This window comes from Tetrahymena thermophila (genome assembly GCF_000189635.1).
Source record: "Tetrahymena thermophila SB210 genomic scaffold scf_8253977, whole genome shotgun sequence".
In the NCBI taxonomy this organism is placed as follows: domain Eukaryota; phylum Ciliophora; class Oligohymenophorea; order Hymenostomatida; family Tetrahymenidae; genus Tetrahymena; species Tetrahymena thermophila.
Window position 1 is genome coordinate 1,262 of NW_002475995.1, and position 11,194 is coordinate 12,455.

Consider the following 11,194-nt stretch of genomic DNA (forward strand, 5'->3'; position numbering starts at 1 on the left):
TGAGAATATTATTTTCTATTTCTATATTATATTTATAAAATTTAATTAATGAAATAAATAGTCTAGAATTTTAAAATTGAATAAATTAGAGGTAAAATTTAGATGTTAATTGCTTTATGAGTTTTTAAAAAAATACTATTAATAAACTATTTTTTTTAAAGTGATTATTATTTAATTAAATTATCCTACTATGTAAATAAATACTTCCAATTTCTCTTATATTTAATTAATAAATTTAAAAAATATTTATAAATACATTTTTTCACTATATTACCATTTAATATTTTAAATTTACTAACTTTTATTTTAAATTTTTTATCTTTTTTAAATTAATTTGTTAAAAATAAATTTAATAAAATTATATATTTATAAGTTAATATATTTATTTATTTTTTCGAGTCCACCATATTACTTGAAATAAAAATTAATTTCTATTGATTAAAATATTTTAACAATCAAATTTAAATTTGTATATGACTGAGTATATACTTAAATTTTTAAATATATTTAATTGAATCTGTTTATAAAATATATAGGAATAATTTTTTTATTTGGAAGATGCAAACACTATAAATAAAAGTTTTTAAATTAAAATTAGTATTTTAAACATTTCTATACTTCTTTTTCTATTAATATTAAAGTATCTTTGCCTTTAATTATCATATAAAACAAAATTCTTTATTAATCAATTAATATTTTATTAAAATTAAAATAAGTAAATAAATTATATTAAATTGGGCGATAAAAATGAATAAATTACTTAATAAAAATTTTGAAAGTAAGGGAATCAATCAAATATAATAGCAAACCTAATGAAAAAGGGATAAAGTTTATATTAAAAATAATGAATTGCTAAAATATTTTTTAAAAATTCTTCTTATGAAAATATTTAAAACTTAGAGATAAGTTAGCTTGTTCTAAATTATTTTCTTTACATCTTAAAAAAGAAATAATTCTTTTATTTGATTAATATAGACACTTATTTTAAGAATTCATAATATTTATATTAATTTATGGTGGAAAAAATATTAATATTTTTATTTATTATTTATTGATTTTATATCTTTTTAAGATATCCTATTTTTTATAATGTGATCGAATAAATTTTTTATTATAATTAAAGTAGACATTATTTTAAGAATTTATTGTATACATACTTTAATTCTTCTAATTTAAAAGAGAGCTCAAATTTAGGACTCGAAAATGGCAAAATAAGTGGAATTTCTTTTTTCCCATCCTTAATTTACCTATCCTTTATTAATAAATGATACTTTAGAGTATATTGTGTCAGGTTGCAAATTAAGATTTGAACTATTTTTTATTTATTTCTATTATTTGAACATTCAAATTTTTTTAATTTCTTTAAAAAAATAAAATATAATGTAAATGGGTTAATTAAAAATATGAAAAGAAACTAACTAAAATGATTATATTTTACTTACTTTCAAATATGTGTGAGGATTATCATAAATAATAGTTTTATCATTAATAAAATTAAAAATTAAGCTTCTATTTCTGTTAAAAGATGTTATTTTTTTCTAGCTTTGAGAATATAAAACTTTACTTAATTACTAATATCATCATAAAATATATTACAATTTTGTTAATATAGACACTTATTTTAAGAATTTATTGTATTTTTGTGGGTGACAAATTCAGATTATCACTTATTACTTATTAATTTCTTTTATTTTGGCTTTAAATATCAAAACATTTGCTTAATAAATGAAATTAAAAAAATAAATCTAATTTTTAATTTAATTAAAAAATAAATCAACAAAATTAAATAAAATGATGTAAATGAATGCATAACTAACTGAGTAATAAAAGTAAGAATTACGCTTCTATCAAAAATTAATGCATTATTTAAATGTTTAAGAAGACATATTCTTTACAGATCAAAACATACTAAATTTTGAGATAAAACGATAAGGAAAATTAACTTTTACCTAATCGATTAAATCAACAGATGATCCTACAAATTTAATTCTTCACTTTTTTTAAAAGAAGAAGAATTACATTTTTATATAAAATGAAAACAATAATAAGCTATAAATTAAGCAAATTGATTAAATTATTAATGACAATAGATTATTTAGTGCTATGTACTGTCTTTATCTTTTCTAAAATCCTACATACCATGTTTTCCTTTCAGTGTACTTAAAAGTATGCAATCATTACATGAGGGTTCTAAAATTAAATAAAATTGTAGGAGATCCTAAAAATATTAAATGGAGAGAATATAAGACAAACTGGGGTTAAGCAACTTTATATTAAAAGTGCTTTTAATATTGTCCAGCTAATTGTGAATAATATTGCAACTAGTGTGTTTATTTTTTCTAAGAATCTCAATTAAATAACACTTTTTTGCCTAAAAATATTCATTAAAACTCTCAATACATATTTAATGATATTTAATATTGGTTTGCTCAGTAATTTGATTGCTTATTTGAGCCTATAAAATTTTTACAGAAATACTAAATACCCATTGATACAAAGGATTTCTTAAATGAATACTATTGTGGTAATCCGTGCAGAGCAGTTTTTAGTACTACTAGAGATATAAATCCATTTAAATTTATTTCAATTTAAATACAGCTTCAAAATAATTAAAAAATAAAGAATTTAAAATCTTTTCAAGAATTATACAAATAAGATGTAAGTTGCATTTAAACACTAAGTATAAATTTTGCTTAGAAAGATATGCCTAAAGATGAAAGACATAGACTAAAGTTTTATGAGTTTATTTTATCATTGTAAAATTTAAATACTCTAAAATTAAGTTTAGATCATCTACAATAATATTCAAATGCTGATAAAAAGAGTTAAGAAGATGTATAGAATTTTATTTTATTCATTAAATAATTAAAAGTAGAAAATCTCTCAATAGATGTAAACTATCTTAATTCCTAACAAATTATAAACAAAATTTTTGATTGCATTGGAAATTATTAATAATAATTAAAGTGTCTAAAGATATCATATGGTGATTAAAATAGAAATTTAATATCAAATTCTAATATTTTCCAAAATATTTACAAGTTGTAAATGATATAAGCTCTTTATTTAAAAAACTTTTATTTATATAAGAGTCAAGCTGACACAAAATTGTAAATTTAAATCATAAAAAAATGTAAGAGATTGTAAAATTTAAATATTTCTTGAAGTAATTTATCTAAAATGAATTATATTATAGTTTTTGTCATCAAATTTTAATTACATTATAATATTTCTTTAAAAATATCATAAATTTTTGGTACTGTGTTGTCTGCACACTTTAATATAACAATATTTTTTATTATTAGTAAAGAAAAATTATTTTTAATATCAAAAAGCTATTTTATTTTTTTTCTTTTATTTCATTTTATTTATACAAGTCTAAAAGTTAAACCTTTTGATAAAGATTTGTTTTTTAGGAAGATTTTTAAATTAGGAGAATTTGTAAAAATAAAAAAAATATTTTTTAATAATATTTATTTATAATTATATGATTTACTAATCAATTACTAAATAAATTTTAATTTGAGTAATAATTTTAAAATATATTCTGAATATTAGAAATTTTAGATTAATTATTTGAATCAAATATTTAGAGAATATTTTATAAAAATCATTAATAATAAAAATATAAATAATGAAGAAAAATAATTTTATTTGATTATAAAATAATTATTTAGCTTTTTTTATTTATTTACATATAATAATTAATTAAAAATTCAATACTCATTTATATTTAATATGGTTGCTATTTTTAATTTAAAATAATTAAACTCAAATTTTAAGTAATTTTACTATTGAATGTTTTTATTATTTTAAAATAAAATTAAATAAAATAGTATTATCAAAAAATTTTATGCACCCAATTTATATAAATAAATTTAGTTCGAGGAAGATCATAAGTATAGATAGAAAAATCTGAATTATTTTTTTTTTACTAATAGATAAGTAAAAAAATAGCTTCTAATTTAAATTTCAGTCAATTTGAAGATTAACATTGATAATAAAATTATTATTCTAAATCACAGAAAACATAATTTTTGATAGATAGATGCTATTAGGGTTAAGATAAACCAAGATAAATATGACATTTATCATTTATTAGGTCTGATAATTTTTATCAAAATGATAATGAATAATAAGGAAATAAAAATTTATTTTAATGGTTAGGAATTAAGAAACAGTGGAAAAATATAAAGAGAGAGATATGGGTTTGTAGATAAAATTATTTTGCATAAGTCAATTTTTATACCTTAAATAAATCTCCGTGTTAAATTACTAAAATGTTTTTTAATATTAATTTTAGAAAAACAATTTAACTTTTTATATATTTTTAATTCTATTTGAGTATCACATGAATTTTCTGCAAAGATAATGTTTTGAGAACTTTATGGTAAATTTATTATTAACTTTTCTATGTAAACTAATTATTTAATGATAATAACTCTTAAATATTTGTAGTACCAAATTATGTCCAGGATTTTTTTAATTAGTTTACTTTTAAATAACATGTAAGCCAAATTTTTCTTTTTATAAATTGATAAACGTCACTTACTGTTTTTATAATTATTGATCCATTACATAGAACGAAATAAGCTTAATTATTCTTATATTGTTAAATAAAGCTAAATTTATCACCATCTAAATGAAATAATATTCTTAAAATTGCAAAAACTCTCAATTTTTTTACATACATACTTTCTTAATTTTTCAGATGAAATTATTTCACCAAAATCTATATATTCATTTTATTGAGTAATTAACAATTTGCATCTAAAGTTTTAGTAGGAAGAATTTCAGCTTTTTGTATTAATATAAATATGCTGAAAATTAAATCAATTCCTAATAGTAATTATACACTATTTTAAGAATTTTTACTATTACAAAATATTTTTGAATATGCTTCTTGAAATCAACTCATAAAATCAAGCTTGTCCGGTTTAAAAAAATAATTAATGATGATTAAGGTTTTATGATTTTTCTTTGATTTTAGATTCATTAGCATGAACAGTACATTTTTCGAGTGTTTTGTTTAAATTTTAATAGAATCACACTTAATTTATTCGTCCATTAAATTATCTAAAGCATCAATGGATGCCATTAATTTATTAAAATATGAAAATACTTTTTTTAGAATTATTAGAAATTTAAAAAGAAATTTTTATTTATTGACATACCTTAATGGTTTCTTTCATTATAGATCAATTAAAATGACATTTTTAAAAATATTTACTTTAGAAAATAAAATTAAAAGATATTTTTGAACTATTTACAATTTAAATTTATAAAAAATTGATTGATGCATGGCAAACATAATTATAATTTCGCTTTTAGATTGCTTGATATTTATCTTTTTAACAAATTTTATTGGGGATCACTATGTTAATTATTAATATGCATAATCATTTTCTAACAATAAATTCTTAGCTAGTTAGCATAAATTAATTTAAATAATTGACTTAAAAAAAACTTACATAAAATTTAATTAAGTAACTCACACATTTTTTAATCACAACTTCTAGGGGTAGGGTAAAATGCAAAAGATAAACAAAATGCCCCACATTTATATTTTTATCATAGTTTATTTTTACTAAAAGTATAAAAAATGAAAGCTATTTTAGCTGTTACATGGACTGCGCTATGACTAAAAAACATTCATGTGTTTTAGAATATCTTTCTATAGTAAAAAATAGATTTATCAATGCAAGTTTTTAGGTTTTTCTCCTCATAATTGAATTACCACTTACTACTTTCCTAATAAATAATATAAGGAATGCATATTTTATGTAAGAAAAGAAACATTAAATTTCATAAAAAATAAATAAGTAAAAAAAATAATAATAAATTAAATCTAAAATCAACTCAAAAATGAAAATTTCTGTCTTTGCTCTCCTTGTCCTAGTTGTATTATCTGTTTTTGCTACTGTTGCTAAAGCTTAAGATGAATAACAAAAAACCGTAAAACTATACAATAAGACTGATTATAAAGTTAAATGCTATATTGGTGAATAAGGCTGCCTATGCTGGAAATGCAAAAGTTATGATGATATTTTAAAATGCAAATATACTTGCCATTGAATAAATAAATACATATAAATTATAATTATTAATTAGATTTTACATATGATAATTAATTTTATATTTGTAATTACAATACTAAAGTTTTAAAAGTAATTTAAAAATAAATATCCATCCTCAAAACATTTCTTATTTTTTCTTTCATAAACATCAATAAATTTCACTATAATATTTTGAGTTTTAAAAAAAATAAATCAAATGAACTAACTAATGATGTTGCTTGAAAAGTAAATAAATTTTTGAAATAATAAAAAAGCGTGATTAATTTTTGGCACTTTATTGATTAACTTTTATGATTTATTTTTTTTAAATACTATCTATAGATCTATTTAATTGAATTCCATGGATATTATTTATACTATTAATATAAGCTTAATTGAGTTATGAGAAATATCAATTTAATTACACTTTTTCTCTTTTGAAATTAACGCATATAAATAGATTGAAATTAGATTATCTTCTCTGATCTTTTTAAGATATTTTTGAAATGAGATTTCTAATTTAAAAAAAAATAGATTGAAATTTATTATTTGCATGAATATTTTGAATGCTTTTGAGAGATTTTATTTTATAAGAAAAAATTTTTAATACATTTGTAAATAAACAACACTACGATGAATAATAATTTATTTGTTACACTCTTTTTTTCCTCGATAAAGCTGAAATTGTTAATATAATTATACCAAACATAAAAGCTAATTAATTGCTTCAAGTAGAAAATTAAAGTTATCACCTATTTATTATTTTTTAAGATAATTTTATTATCATAAATTGAGATATGAATATATATATAGCAGGGTCCATTGGTTCTGCCCCAACATTTTTTTGCAAGCTTTTTTTTTTGGTTTTTTAAAAGATAAAATAGAATAATAGTTAATCAAATAAATAGATATCCGTTGGGACAGAATCAGTGGATAACCATATATGTATATATGTATGTATTTTTATTTATGTGAAATGGTTTTAATTAATTTAATAAAAAGATTAAAAAAAACATAATGAAATTTGGTCACAAATTTAGATTAAAAAACAATTATTCAATAATATAAATTATTTTACAATAGTTAAAAATTTCATTATTATTATTTAAAATTTTATTTAATCAAACTTTGCATCACTAATCACAAATGTAATAAGCTTATAAATTGTTATCAACTAAAATATAGTACCAGCAACTGCAATCAGTATTATTAGGATCATATACAATGCAACATTCTCCAGTAAAAGGATTGCATATTTATGGATAAACTGGTGGTTATGGATCAGTATTATTGTTATTACCACTTCCTGAATTAGTGGAGTTATTGTTGTTATTACTAGGATCAGTAGAGTTAGTGTTTGTATTAGTTGAATTATTGTTATTATTACCGGCATCAGTAGAGTTAGTGTTTGTATTAGTTGAGTTATTGTTATTATTAGCATTGCTAGCATCAGTAGAGTTAGTGTTTGTATTAGTTGAGTTATTGTTATTATTAGCATTACTAACATCAGTAGAGTTAGTATTTCCGTTATTTATATCAGTAGAATTAGTATTATTTTAATCTTATGCTGTGTTGTCAACAAATTGAAGATTTCTGACATTACGAGCAGAGCTCAAGCTGAGTAAAGCAAGTACAAGTAAGGAGACAAATAATTTATTCATTTTACTTTATTTTTTTTTTTTGATTATTAAGTTTATTATGAAATTTATTTATTTCTGTTAATACTAAGTCAATTATCAATTTATTTAAACTGGAAAGAATGACTTGCTTGGTAATTAATATAAATTTCATCATCTAATTACTTAAAAAAGAAACATGAATATAAATGTTTAGATTATAATTAATCAGCTAAAGGTTTCTGAGTATCTTTAGTAAAAATGTTAATTTATTTAAATAAATTCATTCCTACCCCCTATATTAGGCTGATAATTGATATTACAGATAATTAATAATTTGAGAGCATTGTTAATTAAGACTATGTAAAGACTGATTGAATTTATTAATTTGTGGTTTAATCTTATTGATCAAATTAATAGATTTACGTAAGATTATTAATTAATTTATCTTAATCTTATGTAAATTAGAAAACAGCTAATGATTTTAACCTTTCTTTATTAATTTAATGGACTAATTATTTAATTCATTTTTTGGGTATGAGCTGTTCATAATACTTTTTATTATTTATAAGACCGCATTGCATTCTATGCAGAATATTTTAGAAATTTCGTTTAGCAATTTTTATTTTGAGAATATCTTTTATAAAATCATGAGAAAACATTTTATTTATCATAATAGGAAGGATTATTTTTCTTACCTTTATTATTATTATTTTATATTTTCATATAAATAATTTGTTATTGAATTGAATGAATGAAACATATATTAGAAATTTAGATTGTTTTAACAAAATTTACAATTATATAAAATAGATTTACATAATAATATATAAAAATAGATAATACTACCAAAAAAATGTTAACCTTTGGTGTAAATTTTTAACTCAATGAAACTTTTACTATTTTTGTTAACATATTGTAAGCTATCATTTAAGCATTAGTACATCATATACTTTTAAGATTCAGTGAAGATTTCAAAACAAATTAAATTCTACCATGAAAATTTAATGTACTTGAAAGTATAAAAGACCTTAATTTTCAAGTTAAGTCTTATGCTAAAAATTTTGTAAGGTATTAGAAAAGGTCGAATGCTGAAATCTCAATTAAAGTAATAATTTAGTGTAATTTTATTAATTTTCAATTATAACCATTTTAAAAATAATAATAAATAGCTTCAATCAATTTTGTATTAAAAACGATCTCAAAAAATTATTTGAATTATCATTTTCATTACAGATTTTCCTATGCTTTTGGTTGCTTTTTCCATTCGCGATATTAAAATTTTAAACTGTGATGATTTACTTCAAGCTTTGGATACAAATTATTAAAAACATTTGCATGAATTAAATATTTTAAAATAAGACGCATTTATATATTCTTGTTTGCTTCATTCGTTTCACCTTAATACCTCATAATTAATAATTACCTAAAAATAGTTTTTTTTAATTTCAGAAACAATGAATCAAAAATCTATGTTTAATGGGCGGACCAATTTTTTTCCCAATAAACACAGGTTTTACTGTAAATATAAAACTGTTTTAAATTATTATAGATAAATTTATAAATTTATTTTGATTGAAGTTAAAATTAGCAAAAATATATTTAGCACTTAACTTAATTTTTATATTTTACAGCTTTAAAAAGATATTTCTTTTATACATTTTGTTAAAATTCCTTTATTTATTCATTTTTTCTCTTTATTTTTGCTTTTTACTTTTATTATGATCTATCTATACTAAAATATTTTAAAATGATTGATATTATGTCCTGAATTATGAGGTAACTCTTGGTTATATTTCCTTTAACTTAGATTAATGCTTTAAAAATGGAATTAAAATTAATAAAAATAGGGATGTATTTTTCATGCTGCTACTATCAAAGTACTTAAAATAATTTTTTATAAAATAACCTCTAAAGTTAACCATCTAAATTTTCCTACTCTTGTATAGATTGAAAGTAATAAATGTACTTATTTTACTTTTTTATTTTGTTTTTCAAATTAAGAAGTCTTAGAAATCAAACCATTTAAGAATGGCTTAGCTCTTTTTACTAATCTAAATTATCAATCATATCCAAATTAAATAAAATGTTTTAACGTTTGTGTTAAAATTGAATAATATTTATTTTTTATAATTTTTTTAGCTTCTTATTCAAAAATAATATCTTGAATTATTAAATAATAAATAAGATATAAATTTTAAAAATGAAGTTTAGATGATTAATTATTTTAGAAATAAATCTAAATAAATAAATATGGTTTGATGTTTAAAAAACGAGTATTTTCAAATAATAAAATTTAAATTATTTTAACTAAATTAATTATTAATATAACTTCACCAATTAATTTTTGTCTATTAAAAATGATGAATATTAAAATATTTTTTTTAAAATAAAAAAGCTTTCAATATAATTAAAATATTTTCTTTATATCCTACCAAAAAAATCTTTTTAAATATCTTGTTTTTATATAAAATAAAAAAATTATTTCTATTTATTTATCTTGAAAAAAAAACTTCATTAATTTTAATTTTAATATTATGTTTAAAACTTAAAATTAAATAATTAATAGAGCATATTGAATTATTATCTTTTAAAATTTGCATTTTTAATTAATTAATAAGTTCAAATACAGAACATAAATATTTTAATTCAGAAAAATAAATAATAAGGAAATATTTAAAGAAATGTATATTCAGAAAAGATGAAGAGAAAGAAATATGGCAAATTATTACATTTTCAAAATATTAAATTAAAACATAATTATTATTAAGATAAAATTATGATATATATTAATTTATAATCATTAAGATATTAAACAAAATAAGAGAATTAAATTAGTTGAAAAAATATTTAATGGATTTGCAAATTAATCTTTGTATGGAAACTAAATAACATTTAATATAGGTTAAATATAATTTTTTTATCTATAAAACTGTAATAGTGACTCTAAACTTACAGAGTTGGGCAATAAGAAATTAAAAATATCAAATCACTCAATCAATTCACATTTACCAATTAAATTATTTTTCTATTAATTCTTTAAAAATTAAATTTAGAGGGTAGATAGAAAACAAACAATATAATAAATGAAAAATTATATTAAAATATATTATTTATTGTTTTGGCAGAAATCTCTATTTTTGGAAAAATAGAACATTTATTCATACCATTTCTGTTTTTTCATATATTTCTTCATCAGATTCCTCGCTTTCTTCATCACTAGATTTAGATAAATCTGTTAATGAATCTTTTGAATGATTAGAGCTATCTCTTTTTTTAAGTTCTAATACAAAATCCTTTTCACTATTATAAGCATTCGTAAATTTAGAGTTGGCTTTGATGGAAGAGACTCTTGTTTTGACAAAATTCTTTTTTCCCAATACAGAAGGTGGAGTGTTTTAAGTTTTAGGTTGACTTAGCTATTTTTATACTTAATCATATGCTATTTTAATATCAACTTTTTAGAGATACAATTAAGATTATGGCTAAGCTTATACTACAGTTACTGAATTTTAGTTCGTT

At 19.1% G+C, this 11,194-nt stretch overlaps 4 protein-coding genes across 4 annotated transcripts in view; 2 read left to right on the forward strand and 2 right to left on the reverse strand. All coding sequences in view use genetic code 6, as the record gives it.

Annotated features, from left to right (window-relative positions):
- The window catches only part of TTHERM_001561058 (hypothetical protein), a gene marked incomplete at both ends in the record, with an annotated part of 252 nt that extends 172 nt beyond the window's left edge, over nucleotides 1-80 (forward strand). Inside the window, one exon of the mRNA XM_012800754.1 lies at nucleotides 1-80. This exon is cut by the window's left edge and continues 172 nt beyond it. Coding sequence (XP_012656208.1) covers nucleotides 1-80 — 80 coding nt within the window.
- A 5,680-nt stretch (nucleotides 81-5,760) lies between these two features.
- TTHERM_001561059 (transmembrane protein, putative) lies at nucleotides 5,761-6,075 on the forward strand (the record flags this gene model as incomplete). The annotated part of the gene is made up of 1 exon (XM_012800755.1): nucleotides 5,761-6,075. Exon 1 carries the CDS (start codon nucleotides 5,782-5,784, stop codon nucleotides 6,073-6,075), a length of 294 nt encoding a protein of 97 aa, XP_012656209.1. The 5' UTR covers nucleotides 5,761-5,781.
- A 1,114-nt stretch (nucleotides 6,076-7,189) lies between these two features.
- On the reverse strand, nucleotides 7,190-7,771 carry TTHERM_01561060 (hypothetical protein; the record flags this gene model as incomplete). The annotated part of the gene is made up of 1 exon (XM_001026810.2): nucleotides 7,190-7,771. Exon 1 carries the CDS (start codon nucleotides 7,715-7,717, stop codon nucleotides 7,190-7,192), a length of 528 nt encoding a protein of 175 aa, XP_001026810.1. The 5' UTR covers nucleotides 7,718-7,771.
- Nucleotides 7,772-10,833: 3,062 nt separating this feature from the next.
- TTHERM_001561060 (hypothetical protein) lies at nucleotides 10,834-11,023 on the reverse strand (the record flags this gene model as incomplete). The annotated part of the gene is made up of 1 exon (XM_012800756.1): nucleotides 10,834-11,023. A coding segment is annotated over one exon (190 nt), but the record flags the coding sequence as incomplete, so codon positions are not given.
- Nucleotides 11,024-11,194: the final 171 nt, after the last annotated feature.